General features: G+C 42.8%; 1 protein-coding gene across 1 annotated transcript in view; it reads left to right on the top strand.

Moving 5' to 3' along the window:
- lpgat1 (lysophosphatidylglycerol acyltransferase 1) overlaps positions 1-17,414 on the top strand; it is a 48,267-nt gene that overhangs the window by 4,142 nt on the left and 26,711 nt on the right. The window contains exons 2-3 of the mRNA XM_079572798.1: positions 4,838-5,086; positions 15,452-15,570. Of these exons, the coding sequence (XP_079428924.1) occupies positions 4,852-5,086; positions 15,452-15,570 (354 nt within the window). The 5' untranslated portion in view covers positions 4,838-4,851. The remainder of the gene's footprint in view (positions 1-4,837; positions 5,087-15,451; positions 15,571-17,414) is intronic.

Raw genomic sequence — 17,414 nt, 5'->3', positions numbered from 1 at the left:
AAACTTGTGACTGATTTTCACCATGATGTATCTCAGTCCCTTGAGGCCTGAGGACGTTGTGGGAGTTTTAAAGCTCTGACTGAGCTCTTTCCAATGCTAAAAATATGTAAAATACCTTGTATCGGGCCCTAGAAGAAACTATAAAATATAATAGTCGAAAATGGGCCAGGACACTCTTGAAAAAGAGATTTTTAATCTCAATGAGTTTTATCCTGGATAAATAAAGGACAAAAAAAAAAGAAAGAAAAAAATCTTGATGAAAATGAGGAAAGAAATGATGATTGTTGCTAATGTCGGGCGATGTCCCCTTAACTGGCAGTAGACGTTGTTTACAGTGAATCATCGTGATGGACGATGATACTGTATCATCCATCTCTCATTACTGCATACGCATTTTTTTAAGATACATGGCCTAGTTATAGGCTGCATATTATTTATGTTAGGAAAAATGTGAGATCGCAAGATAAATGAATCTAAACTAGACCGCGTTCCAAATTATTATGCAAATTGTATTTCAGTATCAAAAAGAAAAAAACAGACTTGAAGACACGAATCTCAGAGACCTGGGATGATTAGTTTTCAAGTTAAGCCCAGTTAAGGGAAAAACTACTGAAAAAGGACGTTCCAAATTATTAAGCAGATCATCATTTTCAAGCAATATGGGAAAGAAAAAGGATCTCTCTGCTGATGAAAAGCGGGAAATAGTTGAATGCCTTGGTCTAGGTATGAAAACCTTCGATATTTCATGAAAGATTAAGCGTAATCATCGTACAGATAAGAGATTTGTGGCTGATTCAGAGCACACTCCGGTTTGTGCAGATAAAGGCAAAATAAGGACGGTTTCTGCCAGACAAACACATCAGATTAAGAGAACAGGTATTTATAGCTGCTGGTGCCTCTGGAGTCTCCCGAACATCAAGGTGTAGGACCCTCCAGAGGCTGCAGTCAAAAAAGTAGATGAACTGCTGAACTGACAAGAGATTCCCCTGCAGTTGTGTTTGAACTTTCTTTCTCCATAACTCACATCTTCCATACTTTGCCGACCAAATTCAGTCCGTGATTATTAAGAAGTTCAGTCCATGGTTTGCGTTTTGCATGTATGAATAAAAAAAGAAAGACAAGTCATTGTAAAGAAACCTGTAATTGTTAATTTGGTTTCCCTCAGACTTTACATTGTGCATTACAAATGAACTAATATTACTGTACAGCGCCCGGCCCGTCCCCAGGCAAAAATCTGGACATGCCACTGGGACCCAAACCAGGCTAAAGTTGAGCTAAATGAGGAACTTTTGCGATATTGATCTTGCGTGGCGTAATATTGTGATGACGATCATTTGACCTTTGTTCTATCGGTCACAATGTGGACTTCAGTTCTAAGTGTCAAACCAAAGGAGTGCCCTGTGGTAGGGGTGGCCTGATGTGCACGTCACATTACTACACCGTAAAAGGGCTCAATCATTAACCCGCCGTGCACACATGAACATGGGTCTATCAGACGGGACGTAGGGCCGAGCTGCACTTAGTTCCTTTTCTCTCTGTCGGTAAGTGTGAGACGCTAAAAGATGAGTATTGGGCTGAAAAGTATGATTTGTTTTCCAAGGGCATTTCAACGTTGTCCGTTCCTCTGGACTTAAGACACAAATGGTAGAGTCTGTTTCCTCTTCTGAAGAATGATGCTATATCAGGACCGACTTATTGTGGAAACTCCTGACCTAAACTGACCCTATGTGCACATTATTTTGTTTCAGGTTGTGTTTGCAACAAATGTGTTAGTGTCAGTCAGATGGAAGGCTTCAGGGATTTTGTATTTTAAATGGCCCAGTTTACTTTTTACGATTCCAAATACATTTCCCAGGTTTATGGTTAACATCTCGGTCATTTCTCTGGGCCTTGTATGTAAGAAAAACTGGCACAAAACTAAAGTCTTCACAAGTTCACAACACATTCAAAGTGTCAGGCTCAGCACAGTGGCGCAACGGTTAGCACTCACATGCCTCACAGCTCGAAGGTCCCGGGTTCGATTCCCACCCGGACGGGGCCTTTCTGTGTGGAGTTTGCATGTTCTCCCTGTGTCTGCGTAGCTTAAAACATGTGCAATAGGTTCATCCTCCAGCCAGGTGTTTCTGACCACCAGCCTGGCTCCACATCATGGAGATGGGTCCCCGAGCGCCAGCGACATTGAGGATGGGTCAAATGCAGAGAGATTGAGAAAATATAACTTAAAGGTACACTGCGTAACATTTTGGACTATACTGTTGCTGCAAAACAAAACTTGCTTCTAATGACACAGATAATGCTGTTGTTCTCAAATTCTATTGCCTTTCGTCACATCTCCATGGAAACGAGCTGGAGACGTACCCACTCCCAGTAAAGGTTACACATATATCTTAGGAGGGGTGAGCCTCATAAATGTTTGTTGTTCGTACATTTATGAGGTGTTTTTCAATTATGAAAATATCTGTCATAAAATAATTGCTTGTATTTGAATTTTATTTATTGGGTAAAATTCTACGCAGTGTGGCTTTAACTTATACAGATGGAGGTGAAAAGCCAAACAACACTACTGTAAACACCTATAGGGGGACACCAACCCGTTGCTCTGGAGACTTCTAACATTCTAATATTAAGAGGATAAAGTATGATGCATCTGGATTAGGTTGATTTAGCCGTGTATGAGACTTGACAATATAAATATATACTTAATAATATACTTATTGTTTTGTCTTCTAATTCATATTCAAATGCCGAGAAACATATATGATGAACATAAAGCCAACAAGAAATCAACCCTTTGTGACTGGACTCCATAATCCAAAGGAAACAGTAAGATTACGGTGTCTTTTTGAGAAGTTTTCAAAGTCCTCCTTACTCTAAGCCCAAGTGCTAAAGGCCCGGTCCACGTTTCCTTGTCCTTTGTCCTCAGAATCCCTGTGAGCGATGTGTACTCAGAGCGAGCGTTCTGCATCATGAAAGGCTCATGGACAGATGTGGGCAACAAATGCTCCCAGGAATTGATCTGTGCCGAAGTGTTAATAAAAATGAACCTGGAGATGAGCTGTGCGGACTTTAACAACTATATCCTTGGGAAGAAGAGGCTTCTCAACGAAATACAGTGCTTATAGCTTTAAAGGGACTAGATGCAAGTTGGTCATTTTAAACTCACTACTGCCACCTCTGGTCATATGCATATTAACTGCTACTTCTATATTAAGCTCGTGCATGACGGCACTTTGGGCCCGAGGTAACAGCTTTTTGAGTGATAGTGCAGGATTTTAGAGGCAGTTGTGGTGAACAGGTCTGAGCTCATTCTACACATTAGGGCAGGGGTGTCAAACTCATTTTGGGTCGCGGGCCGAAATTCAGCTCCCACGGCGGGTCGCAGGCCACATATAATAGGTAGCGTTCACGTGACATCACAACATTCTAAAGAGCCTATAGTTTAACATTGAGGTGGAGGGCAACTGACGGTATCTATGGTAACTGTGGTAACTGACAAAATGCATGTATTTATACCTTTGTTTTTTGGCTCATATCTCAGTCATTACTGGAGGAATTCACATGAAACACAAACTATCACAAAGTTCATTGTCTCCTCTGTCGGCACATATGAACTAATGTCCAATTATTTTCTCCGAAAAACATCAAAAAGTGGTGACAATATGCGAAAACATGACCATGATGTTGTCCAAAAGAAAGGACTTTCAGACATAAAAATAATATCACAGGTTTGTGAATCCAATCACGATCAAATACTGAAGAGGAAAATCATTTGTCATTTTTCGTTTTGGAGATTTCTTCCAAAAACTCTATTTCTCCCATAGAATTGCATTGGCCTTGCCCTCCATCTGACATTATGACATCATCACATTCTAAATCGTGAACGCCACCTATAGAGAAAATGTTTCCAATAAATGAATAATAATAAGTTGTGATTTGATCAAAGCCCCAACTTGACTGTAGCTTCATTAATAACAACGGCTTACACTTGTATTGCACTTTACAAGCCTGTGTCCCAAGTTCCTGAAAGTGCAGTAGTCATTATTCATTCACTTGGTGGTGGTAAACTGTTATTGAAGCCACAGCCGCCCTGGGGCAGACTGTCCATTTACCACATGGCTATATAATGTGTTGTTTATATCCTGAGCTCTTATTATGTCAGTGCCCTCTGCTGGACGCGTGTGGAACTCTATCCTTTTTTTTTTTATTTAATGCCCCCTAGTGGCTAGAATGAGCATTCTGGTTATTCTTTAAAAATTCATAACTCCGCACAGGAATGGGCTAGAGACTTACTTTTTTTTTTTTACATACTCTGGAATTTATGCTCTACAAGGCAGGGGCCGGATTAAATCATCTCGCGGGCCGGATCAGGATCAGGCCGTATGTTTGACACCCCTGCATTAGGACATGGCTGAACATGTAGGAGGAGGACAACACTTTAATGAGTTAAATGTTGCATTTTTCTAGTTCTAAATCTTCTAAATCTTTTTGTGTTTCATTAGCTTGATTTGCAGTTGTGCATAATGACTGTAAATGTGGCATATGATTAAAAACATGTGCACTTGTTACACCGTTTTTTATTAACTAAAAAATTGAAAAATCCTTAAAATACTACTGTGCTTGTGTTAAAGCCCCATCCCCTATTCATACTATTAAGCTTATTATACAAATTCATGCCTTTAAACAAATACTCAGTCTCACGAACACACATTTTTTACTTCCAAGATGCAAGAAATTGAAATGTTATATTTTTAGAAAAGTGTCAAGGGCGACCTGCTGATGAACCTGATGAAGACCTTTCCTTTGTGATCTGACCTTTGACCTGTCTGTCTGTCCCCAGCCTGTGTGTCCAGCATGGCTCAGCTCGGGCAGGGGCCGGGTCTGGCCTGGGTGCTGCTCAGAGCCCTGCTGCGCTTCATCTTTATGTTCTTCAACAACTGCGTGGCCATTCCCTCCTACTGCCTGTACCTGCTGGCCCTGCAGCCGCTCCGCGTGTGGGACAGCGCCACCTTCTGGTACCTGGAGGGAGTCATGTTCAAATGGCTGCTGACCATGGTGTCTTCGTGGGGCTGGATCGCGGGATACACAGGTAGGACTGCTGAGAATATGCCTTTAATAACATAGTACTGTCCGGTCAACTACTACTCCCACTCTAGAGACTAAATGAAGGAGTCAAAGAGTTTACAGAGCCTCCAAAGTCAGTGGTGCTCCAGGCCTGAGCACCACTGAGCATTTAGCCTCCACACAGTAAACAGTCTTACCTCTGCCAGCAAAGGCAGGTGGGCATTTTGTGTGGTTCAGGCATTCTCTTCAATCACTGAATCAAACTTTATTCATAAAGTGCTTGTAAGCAGACTTCACAAAGGTGTCACACACACACACAGTGGTGAACAGTGGTGTGGACCTGTAGCTCGTGAGCTCCTCTCTCAGAAGTTCGCTGACAGGCTCTCGCTGCTTTTAAGACGTGTCAGCTACCCCTCAATCAGAAAGTGAGGACTGAATCCCAAGGTTTGACTTTTCTTTAAGCGTTCATCTGCAGTGAGCTGTTCTATTTTTGTCGTACCTGACTTCAATCAGCGAAGACGTGTAACTTGATTCAATGTACACGATCCAGAGGTCCCCGAGATGCACCAGAGTCACGTGACCAACACACATGTGTAAATATGTGAATCATGCGAAACCTGTAGGACGAGCCAATGGGTTCAGTCACAGTTCTGTTTCCCCAATTCGACCATAGTCCAGAGAGGTCCACATGCCCTTCCCTTTAAAGGAACCGTTTTTAAATTCTGAGATATGTTCTTACCTGAGCTTAGACGAGTTGATGCGTACCTGTCTGGTCTTTGTGTGTGCGCTCAGTCACGCAAATGTTGTTAGCATTTAGCCTCTCCCAGCAAAGATATAGCTCCAAACTGAGGTGACGTTAGGGCTGTTCCACGTTTTCCCTATTTCAACAACAACAATATCACAGCACGGACTTCGACGTGGTCCAGGTATTAATACGCCTCACAATATAGTGCCCCTTTTTATCTGCTTAGGAAATCAACATTTTTTAAATGTGTGTAACTAGACTTGGATCGTGTAACGTTTCACTTAACTGTATTTAGATAGGGAAAGCGTGGAACAGCTTGGTAGCTTCTAGCTTCACCCCAGTTTGGAGCTATACCCTTGCTGGGAGAGGCTAAATGCTAACAACATCTTTGGTTGTTTTGCGTGACGGAGCTCATGCAGAAAGACCAGACAGGTACAAATCAACTCGTCTAAGCTTAGGTAAGAACATATCTCAGTATGGAAAAACGGTGGCCTGTTCTTTTTAAGGGCCGTATTATTGTAAAGGGGTCCATCTCCCTGACCAGGCCTTCTGTCGAGCATCAAAAACATCAAATGTGCCAAAATTAAGGACTTAAATTGAACTCAAACTTGCTTTTAATTCATTTTTTGGGGGGTAAAATAATGGCATCGCTTTACTACTATTATTGCACAAGTTTGTTGAAAATCCAAAAGTTCTGGTTAAACACATTCGGCTGAAGGTTTGGTGAAAATCCCCACAATTTTTGCTCCAAAGTTGCTTAGAAAGGGCGTTAACAATGATTTTGGTCTTTTTTCACCTTCCACAACCAGAAAACCAATAATCCATGACTAGAAAATGAAACTATTTCAGAAATCCACAAGTCGTTTCAGCCCTAGTTGACATGTCCCCATGGTTAGCTGGATGTCAACATTTTATACGCAGGTCAATAAGTCCGTGTCGAAGGGCCAAAGCTTCACTTTTCTCTGCGTAGTTCATTTATGCGCTTGATCAGGGATCCAGCGATAACATCAGCATTTATGTCGCTGTGACCGTGAAGACCTTTGCTCATTTCTCTGCTCAGCTTTGAGTTGATAGCCGCCGCGCTAGTTAGTCATCATCCCCCGCTCCTGTCACTCCCTCCACAGCTCACAGATGCACTCCTCTTTTGTTCACATGCCAAATACCCAAGTACCACAGACCTCTGACGGCTGTGTGGAGAACGGAATACTAGAATACTAGCCGTCTACAGCAGACACAGATGAACTGACTTTGTTCCACTTTCAAATTCACTTTCCCCTTAGACGACTTGTTCTAAACTAGTTCTTAGTTTAAGTTAGATGGGAGCTAACAAGCTAAGTGGGGAACAATGACCTTAAAACATTATAATAGTGAAATTTGATGCTAGAACATGTTCATTTCTCAGTCAGATGTAAGATGATGGTTTTATAGTGCTGAGCAATTCATCCAAATGTTATCAAAACCGTGATCTCTCCTTTGGTCAGTCTCAGTAATCGTCCTTTTGAATTGTCGGGTTTACAGACGTGTCTTTGGCAGAAACAGCACTTGGTTTTGGTGTTTGGACGAGACATTGAGAGATTTTTGTGTTAAATGAAACTGGAGGAAAGCTTTTGTTTTATTGTGAGCTGAGGTTTGTATTCGGGCCCATATCGGGCCGATATGAGGTATTTTACAACATCGGCTATCAGCCGATATCGGCCGATAAAAAAGCCGATTGCTATGTCCCACAACTTCCCCGGCCTCAGGGGGCGAAGAAACATCGCGTGAAAAATCGGTCACAAGTTTGTTAATCTGTTTTATATATTTTGCAAACCCATCCTTCAATGCCGCTGGGGCAACCCGTAAGGAGCAGTGCCGCACCCGGGGACACACATCTCCATGATGTGGAGCAAGGCTGGTGGTCAGAATCACCTGGCTGGAGGATTCACCTATTGCACATGTTTTTAGTGGTACAACAACAACAAGAACATGCAAACTCCACACAAAAAGGCCCCGTCCTGGTGGGAATCGAACCCGGGACCTTCTAGCAGTGAGGCGGAGGCGCTAACCGCTGCGCTAACTAGTGCCGCCACTTACTGTGACTTACTGAATCTGATGCTTTTTTTCAAAGTTTTAAACGAGCTCCCTCTGAAGAACTGACTAAACATGAATATACAGCGCCCCAGAAAAACCCTTTATTAGATATATTTCTATGTATTTCTACGATTGAAACCTTTACTATAATAATACATGTTTAACTAGGCTATTTCAGAGATTTAAAAAAAAACATCAAATAAAATATCGGCCTATATATCGGCTATCGGCCTGCCCCCTTCATATTGGTATCGGACCCACAACATCCAGATCGGTTCTAGTGTGTATAAAAGGTGTAGGTTCATGAATCAGCTCCATGTATTGATTTTATTATGAATGAATAAAATCGTGATTATTTTTGTTTGCCATATCGTCCAGGAGGATATTACATCACCTTATATTGCACTAACTATAATTACGTGCAGCATTAGTAAAAGTGCAACCTCTTCTGTGGCACTGTGGGACGTCCCGCCAGTATTGGGTTGCACTGGGCTAATCGCTTACCGTGACTAAATGGAGAACATGTGGAGCAACACGACGACTTGTTTAATAATGTAGGGCCCTTCAGTTCTAACTCCGGGACGACTGACACTGTGCCCGGGGTAGAGTAGTATTCAGTTCAAACTAGATTCATTCATCTGGATATGTTTCTATGGATGTTCCTGCACAATAACAGGAGGGACTGGTGTAGCGCCTCCTGTGGCAGTAACGGCTCATTGAACTCTGGCCTCTGAGTATGCAGGATCTCTGAAACCGAGCGCCTCCGCAGACTTTAGCAGCATTTCTTCAGGACAAAAGCACCTTGTCAAAGCCGTGGATGCTGACATTGGTCTGACCTTATGGTTGAGTACAGTGACTCAGACTCAGGTGAGCAGTGTGCCCTTGTGGAGGTCAGAGCGTTCAGAGCGTTCAGACTGCTGCAGCGAGTCCGCAGCTGAGACGCACGTCACGACCGGCGCTTTCACAGAGACGAGTCACGAGGCCACTACAGCGAAGAGCAGGATTTATAGTTTGGGGCTGGGCCATGCTTCTCTGTGGGAACGCACAGAGAAAGGTGGCGCCCTCTCCAGGTCGGTGGACAGTCCTTGCCTTAAGTTCAAGTATCTCGGGGTCTTGTTCTCAGTGAGGGACGGACGGAGCGTGAGGTCGACGGACACATCTGTGCGGCGTCGAAGAAGATTGAAGTCGTGTAGGGACGTACCGATCCGATACTGTGAAAAAAAATACAATACTAGTATTGGCTACAAATATCCAATACTGAACCGATACCTGTTTTGGCCCTTACCTCTCTGAATATGGACCTGCTGTTCCTCAGTGTGAAGCTCTAAACCTGGAGAATCCAATCATTGAGTTCGTTTTAACCTCCGTAAATGTATTTTTGATTGCGGCGCAAAATTTCGCGAATAGCACCAGTATGCTAATGCTAGCAGGAATTAATGACAGTCTGGGCCCTTTTTAAGTAGCCTGGTGAGACCAGAATGATTCCCCTTTACATTAAAAAAACAAAAATGAAAAAAAAATTCAGATTTGTTTATTTGTGTCACATGTTGTTCACGGCGCATGAGAGAGAGTGCGTGTCCAATCGGCGGTAAATGACCAAAAACACATCGACAGTAGGTGAGTTTCTTGATTCATAATCCTGCACGAATATTAACGCAAAACCCCAATAACACCACATCAACGGCAGATGCCCTTCTCTGATTGGTTTAATCCGCTTCCTGTTTGCTTGCTTATGAACCGCTGTGGGAAATGGAATTGACTCTGGTGACCAGAGTCAATTCACTGGTACAATTACTTTGTAAGAAAGTCTCTTTGTATCGGTTAATATCGGATATCGGCAGGTACACAAAGCCCAAGTATTGGTGTCAGAAGTAAAAAAAAAGCTGGATCGGTGTATCTCTAGTCAAAAGTCAAAGCTCTCGATTTCCCGGTCAATCTATGTTCCTACCCTCACCTGTTTCATGACATCTGGGTCATGACTGAAAGGATGAGATTGCGGATAGAGGCGGCTGAAATGAGTTTCCTTCGCTGCATCCTTAAGTTGAAGAACTCGGAGTAGAACCGCTGCCCCTACATATCGATGCCTCTTTGTCCCTCCCCCAGGAAGTGGGCCCCGGGATGACCCAGTACACGCCGGAGGGACCAAAAAGTAAACATTAGTGCATATTTGACCTTTCAGTGACCCAGCAGCTGCTTGGGTGGTTAGCATAATGTGCTGAAAGGTACGTGGAGTGTTTTAAAGAGGCGCATGATGGTGATGGATTAATCCAAATATGATGCATTTGTTGTGTCTCTTTAACGCCGCCCTGGGTGTTCTTATCGATGGCTATAGGGCGGATGATTATAACCGAGCGGTCTCTCTACTTTTCGGACAGAAATACAGTGGCATCTCCAGCTCACGGAATCGTCTGAAGCGTCTGCATTGACTGTACTGTTGTAATGACCTCGTCTCTATTTGGTGATTTATTTATTAGAGAAGACTGGAGCCAGAGTAAACAGACCAAATCCAGAACATATACTGTGTGTTTTGGACAGACTGACTCTCACCGTCAGACTCCTGGGTCACTATTATTTAGCTAAGGGCTTTGTAACGTCACATGCTGACATGCAGCTGGTGCTCACCTGTTAGAATGACATAATGATGGTAACTCTGCATACGCATGAGGAACCTCACACTACACCCCAATACTTCTGCTCATATTGTGTCTTTTAGTGCTATCATTAAAGCTGCCCTCCCTGAATCCTCCCGTTTGCAAACCATTAAAGTCAGAGGTCAGTCAAATCTCTGAGCTGCTTCCCAAACTCGTTTCTAGCTCTCACAGACCCTCCATACATCACCATTGCTCACATGAGTTCATAAAGTACGTGTTTCAGTCTAAGACGGTGTTGAGAAGTGAACCCGTCAGACCACCAAAGAAAACACTGCACTCATTTAAGAGTCTAAAAATACTCAGCGGTGCACACATCAGTTTTTCTTTGTCTACAAAGTCCACGGTAGAAACATACTACTATTTACTAAAGTCATATAAATGAGCACTACTACACCCTGAACAACTTCAAACATATAGAATGACAATATTTGTGATCATATTTGCAACATAACCATGTTTAAGATGTGCACTAACTGTTGAAACTGAAAAATGTTTTTTTTTTTTATTTATTTATTTATTTTTGGCATTTACCAAAAATAATTGTAGTTTGTGAGGTTTGGTAACAGCAGCCATTTAAATTGCAATTTCAATTTGACTGTAATTATTATTCTGTCATTTTCTTGTGACATCCTGCATTTTGGGCTTAACCTTTTGGGACCTGAGATTTAAATAATGGATAAGCCAGTGGCCCAACAGGCAGCAGTGAGAACCACCCAAAGTCCCAAATCTTGTCAACATTGACTTAAAATTAAAATAAGGTTCATCTCATCCATAATCCAACCCTGGGAGGATTTTCTGTATTAGAAAAAGAAGCAAAGCAAACATTACTTAAACCTTAAGTAAATGTTTATTTACCTCCTCCTTTTATACACATTGGCACCTCCCAAAAAGAGCCTTTGCTGCTACACATTTACTCTAAATGTCCCCCTAGAGGCCATAAGCGCCACTGCAGGGGTCGTAGCGTGTTGCGGTTTTTACTCATTAAAGGGACTATACGGAGTTTAAAAATGTAAAAGTTTAGTATTTTCCTCCCCTTACATGTTCCAGCCATGTCCTAATGTGTAGAATGAGCTCAGACCTGTTCACCACAACTGCCTCTAAAATCCTGCACTGTCACTCAAAAAGGTGTTAACTCGGGTCTGAAGTGCCGTCATGCACGAGCTTAATATAGAGACTGCAGTTACCCCTTTAATTGTCCGTGAGAGTAAATACTACGCTGACAGAAAAGACAAAGGGACAGAGGGATATTGTACATCCAATTACACAATGGAGACCATTATTTTCAAACTTGGCTGTAAATAATGTTTAAGTGGCACTAGCCCGCACTTGGAGTGATTATGCTAATGAGGAGGAGTGGTTATGCCAAAGAGGAGTGGTTATGCTAATGAGGAGGCGTGGTTATCCTAAGTAGTGGTTTGTTCTTTCTTTAAGACGAGATGTAGCTTCTTCAGAACACTTGAATTGGACCCATTCTCCAGAAAGTCCCAAAGGGACTAGATGCAAGTTGGTCATTTTTATACTCACTACTGCCACCTCAGGTCTTTTGCGTAACTGCGGTCTCTATATTAACAGTGCAGGATTTTAGAGGCAGTTGTGGTGAACAGGTCTGAGCTCATTCTACACATTAGGACATGGCTGGAACATGTAGGGGCAGGAAAATAATTAGTTTTAACATTTTTAAACTCTGTATAGTCCCTTTAAAGTGCTACTTACAAACTTTCTCAAGAAAACATTGCTGAAGGAGACCCTTTGTTTTGAACAATATTAAATAATATTATGGCATGGGGTCCGCTATAGTTCGTCCAAGCCACTCCAGACTGGCCCCACAGTGCTAAGGTCTTTGTGAGGTTATGGCGTTGGAGGAATCAAACATCAGTGCAGTGCTCGGTTGTGAGGTCTGGGACAAGCCTTAGATGTTATGGAGGAGTGCTGTTAACAGGATTATACTCTTTTTAACCTTGCTTTGAACTTGACCCAAAATAATGCTTAGCTCATGAACAGTTGACAGACCGGGCTTCAGTGTTTTAGCCTGCAGCTCCTGTCACACTGTCATCTCTCCAAAAGTGCTCCCCCCCTCCCCCACGTGCCCTCTGTCAGGACCAAGAGGAGCATGTAGCACTCCTCTGTGTGCACATGCTACTGCCGGTGCGTTCTGCCTGGCCATCAGTCGTCGGGGCGCCCCCTAGGGCCAAGGGTAGATGGGCACAGTGCCGTGTGCGCAGTGTGTCACAGGTGTTGGCATGAGCTGTGCAGCTGTGGGACACACTGATCTGCAAACTACAGTTTCCTTCTTGCAGTGCATTTCATGTACTGCCGCTGCGCTCATACACCAATGCCGTTGTGACTCCAGGGGCTATAGAAACATTGCTGCTGGCTGTTTGCATTGAGACTATGTGCCAAGTCTTATTTTTAGAAAGTTGACACAGAGGGGACATGCTACAGGAACATCGTGTTTTCGTTTAGAAGAGTCTTGTACCAATGCATCTCTATCTTTATTACAGATCCCTGCGAGTTATTACCACAGCTATAACTATTCCTCTAGTTACTGGACTTGGGAGTACACGTGCTCACCTGTAAGAATGTGACCTGTGCTTCTGAATACTGGGGCTGGGACCATCTGGAATCCTTTAGTCAATTCAAAAAGAAACCTCAAGTTAAGTTTCCAAATGTGATAAACTATGAATCAGTCTGACATTGAGGAAAACCTTCTGACTTGATGTGTCACCAAGCAGATAATCAATACGAAAACTAATACACTATCTGTACTCTCTGCTCTTTATTAAAAAGCATTAGAAGTCATCCGATTATTTATTAATTTATTCATATTAATTGTTTGGACTGACAGTAAAAGTGTTTCTGCTTTAGTGCCGTGAGTCTGAAGAATAAATCCTCGTCTCTTCTGTAGATCGTAAATCCATTGAGAAGTTTCATACGTGTTTTTGGTTATAATTCAGAAAGTGCTATCTACAGTCTTGTTGTATTTCCTTTGGTATCGCGGCGTTTTCAGACCTCAGTCAATCCATGTGGACGCACACATTACTGAGCTGGCTCCGCCTTAACAGAGAAAGCGCTTTGTCAACATTTCATCAACAGTTTGTGAATATTCTTGATCTTTAGCTGAAGTCAGATGAGTGGAGCTGCATAGACCTGAAGGAAACTGCTGTTCACCTCTGTGCCAATTACCTTTCTATTGAGCTTGTATGGAGTATCGGGTTTGTTTTAACCCCCGCCTTCACCCCCTCTCACTCTGCTCTGAGCGGACCATTTAACTCCGCCCCTTTGCCTTGAGTCTCCATGGAGACGCTTGTCAATCACAGCAGAGACATGAAGCACTTCTGAAAACACCTTATTATGGCTTATTAAGAGGTGTTATTTCTGAGAACAGGCAAGAAGAAGAAGAAGAAGAAGATCTTTATTTATATAGCGCCTTTCACAGACATATAGTCACAAAGCGCTTTACATGAGACAATTGTACATTCACTCCATACTCGGTGGTGGAAAGCTACGTTTGTAGCTTCAGTTTCCCCTGGGGGGAAACTGTCAGAGGCGCTTTCGCGACTACACACGTCTGCGCCAACGGACCCTCTGACCACCACCTTCACTCACACACATGATTCATCCTGGCCTATTGTGCATGTTTTTAGTGGTAGGGGAAACCGGAGTGCCCGGAGGAAACCTACGCAGACACGGGGAGAACATGCAAACTCCACACAGAAAGGCCCCGTCCTGGTGGGAATCGAACCCGGACCTTCTAGCTGTGAAGCGAGAGCACTAACCGCTGCGCTACCGTGCCGCCCAAGGAATATCTAAAACAGAAATAACCTTTTTAAATAAAGGGGTTATGTTATGTTATGTTATGTTAAATGAAGTTAGTCATTTTATACTCACTACTGCCACCTCGGGTCATACGTGTAACTGCACCTTCTATATTAAGCTCGTGCATGACGGAATTTCGGACCCGAATTAACACCTTTTTCAGTGACAGTGCAGGATTTTAGAGGTATTTGTGGTGAATAAGTCTGGGGTCATTCTACACATTAGGACATGGAGGAGGAAAATACTTCTTGATACTACTTGACATTTTTAAACTCTGTATAGTCCCTTTAATGGGCCTAATTGTAGCGACATTATAAAATATTAATGAGCTGGACTCTGAGCAGTTTTCTTCAAAGATCAGGAGACTTTTGAAAGTTTAGTTCAAATAAAATTGATTAAAGTCGTAATTTTTTTTTTGGCCATATCGCCCAGTCCGAGGTCACAGCCTATGCCTTACCTATAAAACTCATCTAAATGGATCTTTTTTTGTTTTTGTTACATTTTTTCCCCCACATTTTCATCGTTCTGTGTCACTTTTCTGTTACTTTTACTTACTTACTTTTGTGTTTCGTCACTTTTTTTTGTCACTTTTCTGTTACTCTTTTGTGTCTTTTTCGTCACATTTTTTCCCCACATTTTCATCGCTTTTTGTCCCTTTTCTAAGGCTTTTTTGTTGCGTTTTCGTCACATTTTTGGCCAGGTTTGCGTCACATTTTCATCCCCGTCTTCGTCTCATTTTTGTCGCCATTCACTTTGTTCGGGAAGCTTTTCGATTCGGGTGAGGCCAGACCGGAGAAACTGTGCTCGGTTCAGGCGGGGGTTAAGGGGTCAATATCTAGACTGAGTTTGAAATCTTAGTATTGCGACGGAATCTTTTTAATTGTGTGTAATGTTTATCAAACCAAGTCCTCCTTTACAGCGCTGCCGTCTCCTTTCCAGCTCAAATGCACGTCCTCTTTTCTTAAACAAACAGTGATATTGCCAAACCGTACTGTACACATGCCGCGGGCTCCCAGCGCCACACCGACACGCCGCTTTCTCCCAGTGTTCTCCTCGTCACACTGTTTGTTTTCCTAATAACCGAGCTCTGTCCTGTGTGTGCCCACAGTAACGGAATGGGGTGATGACGTGCGGCCCATCTCTGAGGAGGAGGCCATGGTGATCGTCAACCATCAGTCCACCGGAGACGTGTGCACGCTCATGATGTGCCTACAGGACAAGGGCACGGTGAGCACCAACACCAGCAGGGGGGGGGGGGGGTTAAGAGGGTAATGCCATCCCAGGACCAACAGCATCAAAACCTCTGAAGATTTAAAAACATTTTCGGTTCCTGCTTTCAATACTTTCAATGTTTTGATCCCAGTTGTGCTTGAACTTTTAACCTAACCTTTGTCATGTCGAAATCAAGCTTTTGCGACTGGACAGAGTAAGAGTAGCCACTTCCCGTTGTACGGTCTCAGTGAGGCGAGAATCAAAACTACTGTAGTGCTGTCGACTTCCTCATTTCTGTTGAAACAAGGTAACTTCCTCATTTCGTGTCAGTGGCTCCTGAAGCTCCGTTTGTTTAGCTGCTGCCGACTCTGCGCTAACAAGGACTTGAAACAACATCCATTTGAATAAAAGATTGTTCTTATTTTACTTGTCAGATCGGAGACAAAGTGCCAAAATGACAAAGGAGGAAGTATATAATCGAGGTGTTATCATGCATTGAGAAAAATACTTGGTTTTGAGCCTACTTATTATCACTGAGTGTGTTTATAAGGGCTTGAAATTCCCGGTTATTAGATATATTTCGGTTATGGCAGTTTTCAGGATGTTGTGTTTATATGTCACTGGGAAATCGGGAAACTCAAATCCCTTGTTCACATGATCAAACAAAGAAAATGTATATTTTGGAGCACAATGCGGTGAAAATATTAAGAGCATAAATATGTGGCTTATTGCGGGGTTTGTTCTTTTGCCCACTTTGGGCTAAATGTTTTGCTCATCCACGACATCCTGAGCTACAGCAGACGACAACGACGGCAATGGCAGATTATGGATCAATATCACCGACGCGGACCAGGGAGCACTGGGAGAAGGTTCGAAGCGCTAGAAATGGGAAGTTTCTTAAAGGGGCTATATCATGCTATTTTAGCCATTCCAAAGTTAAGTATAGGCATTTATATGATATATTGTACCTCTACCATTATGGAGCACTCATTTTTGTGATAAATATAAGTGTTTTCTGGAGGTATTTTTCGAACCCGGAAGACACAACGCTTCGATTCAGTTAACTCCGCCCCCTCTCTCCGCGCATACAACTTTACCGTAATATAAATAAACAACAATAAGTGAAGTTACTTCACGATGCAGTGATACGGAGTTGACATCTGCAACACAGCTTCATAAATGGCTAACACACATGCTAATATGCTAACACACAAGCTAACCCGCGTTTGGACTGACTCACCGCTCTGGTCCATCGCTGTTTACATTATGGGACTCGCGTTGGTTATAAAAGTTAATCCACTTTGATTCTGACGAAGGTTCACCAAACATCCATCAGAGACAGTCACAGAAAAACAATATTTTGGCTGATAGTCGCTGAATCCCGGAGAAAAAAACAGCTGAGTGGCCTCTTCCTGAAAAGGGTTGAATATAAACTCCTCGTCCTCGTAGCCAAACGCGCTTCTTTTTCTCCGTGACATTATCGTTAGTTAAGAATAAAAAACAGGTGTCCAGAATAGGTAACGAGCTCCATCTTCAGCTGCAGCGCAAACATGACTGATCTGTTCAGACGCGATGTGTTTGTTTTGGCCATAGCTGACCTGGAAGCACCTCGGGCACATCCTTTTTTTTTTTTCTTTTTTTTTTTCTATTTTTTACTCTTTGTTTCTCTCTTACGACAGAAATAATGAAAAAGCTGTTTTACAAATTAAAATCAGGCCGTAAGCATAGAATTAAGACATTACATTACAGACTTCGAGCACTTCCGTTCCGCTGTTACGACACAACTGAACACTCAGTCGTTCACGAGGAGAGGGAGGAGCAGCTGCTCAGAGAGCAGGATTCAGGAGGATTACTGAGAG

The sequence above is a fragment of the Gobius niger genome, assembly GCF_951799975.1.
Source record: "Gobius niger genome assembly, chromosome: 15".
NCBI classification, from domain to species: domain Eukaryota; kingdom Metazoa; phylum Chordata; class Actinopteri; order Gobiiformes; family Gobiidae; genus Gobius; species Gobius niger.
This window is presented reverse-complemented; position numbering and strand designations above follow the sequence as displayed.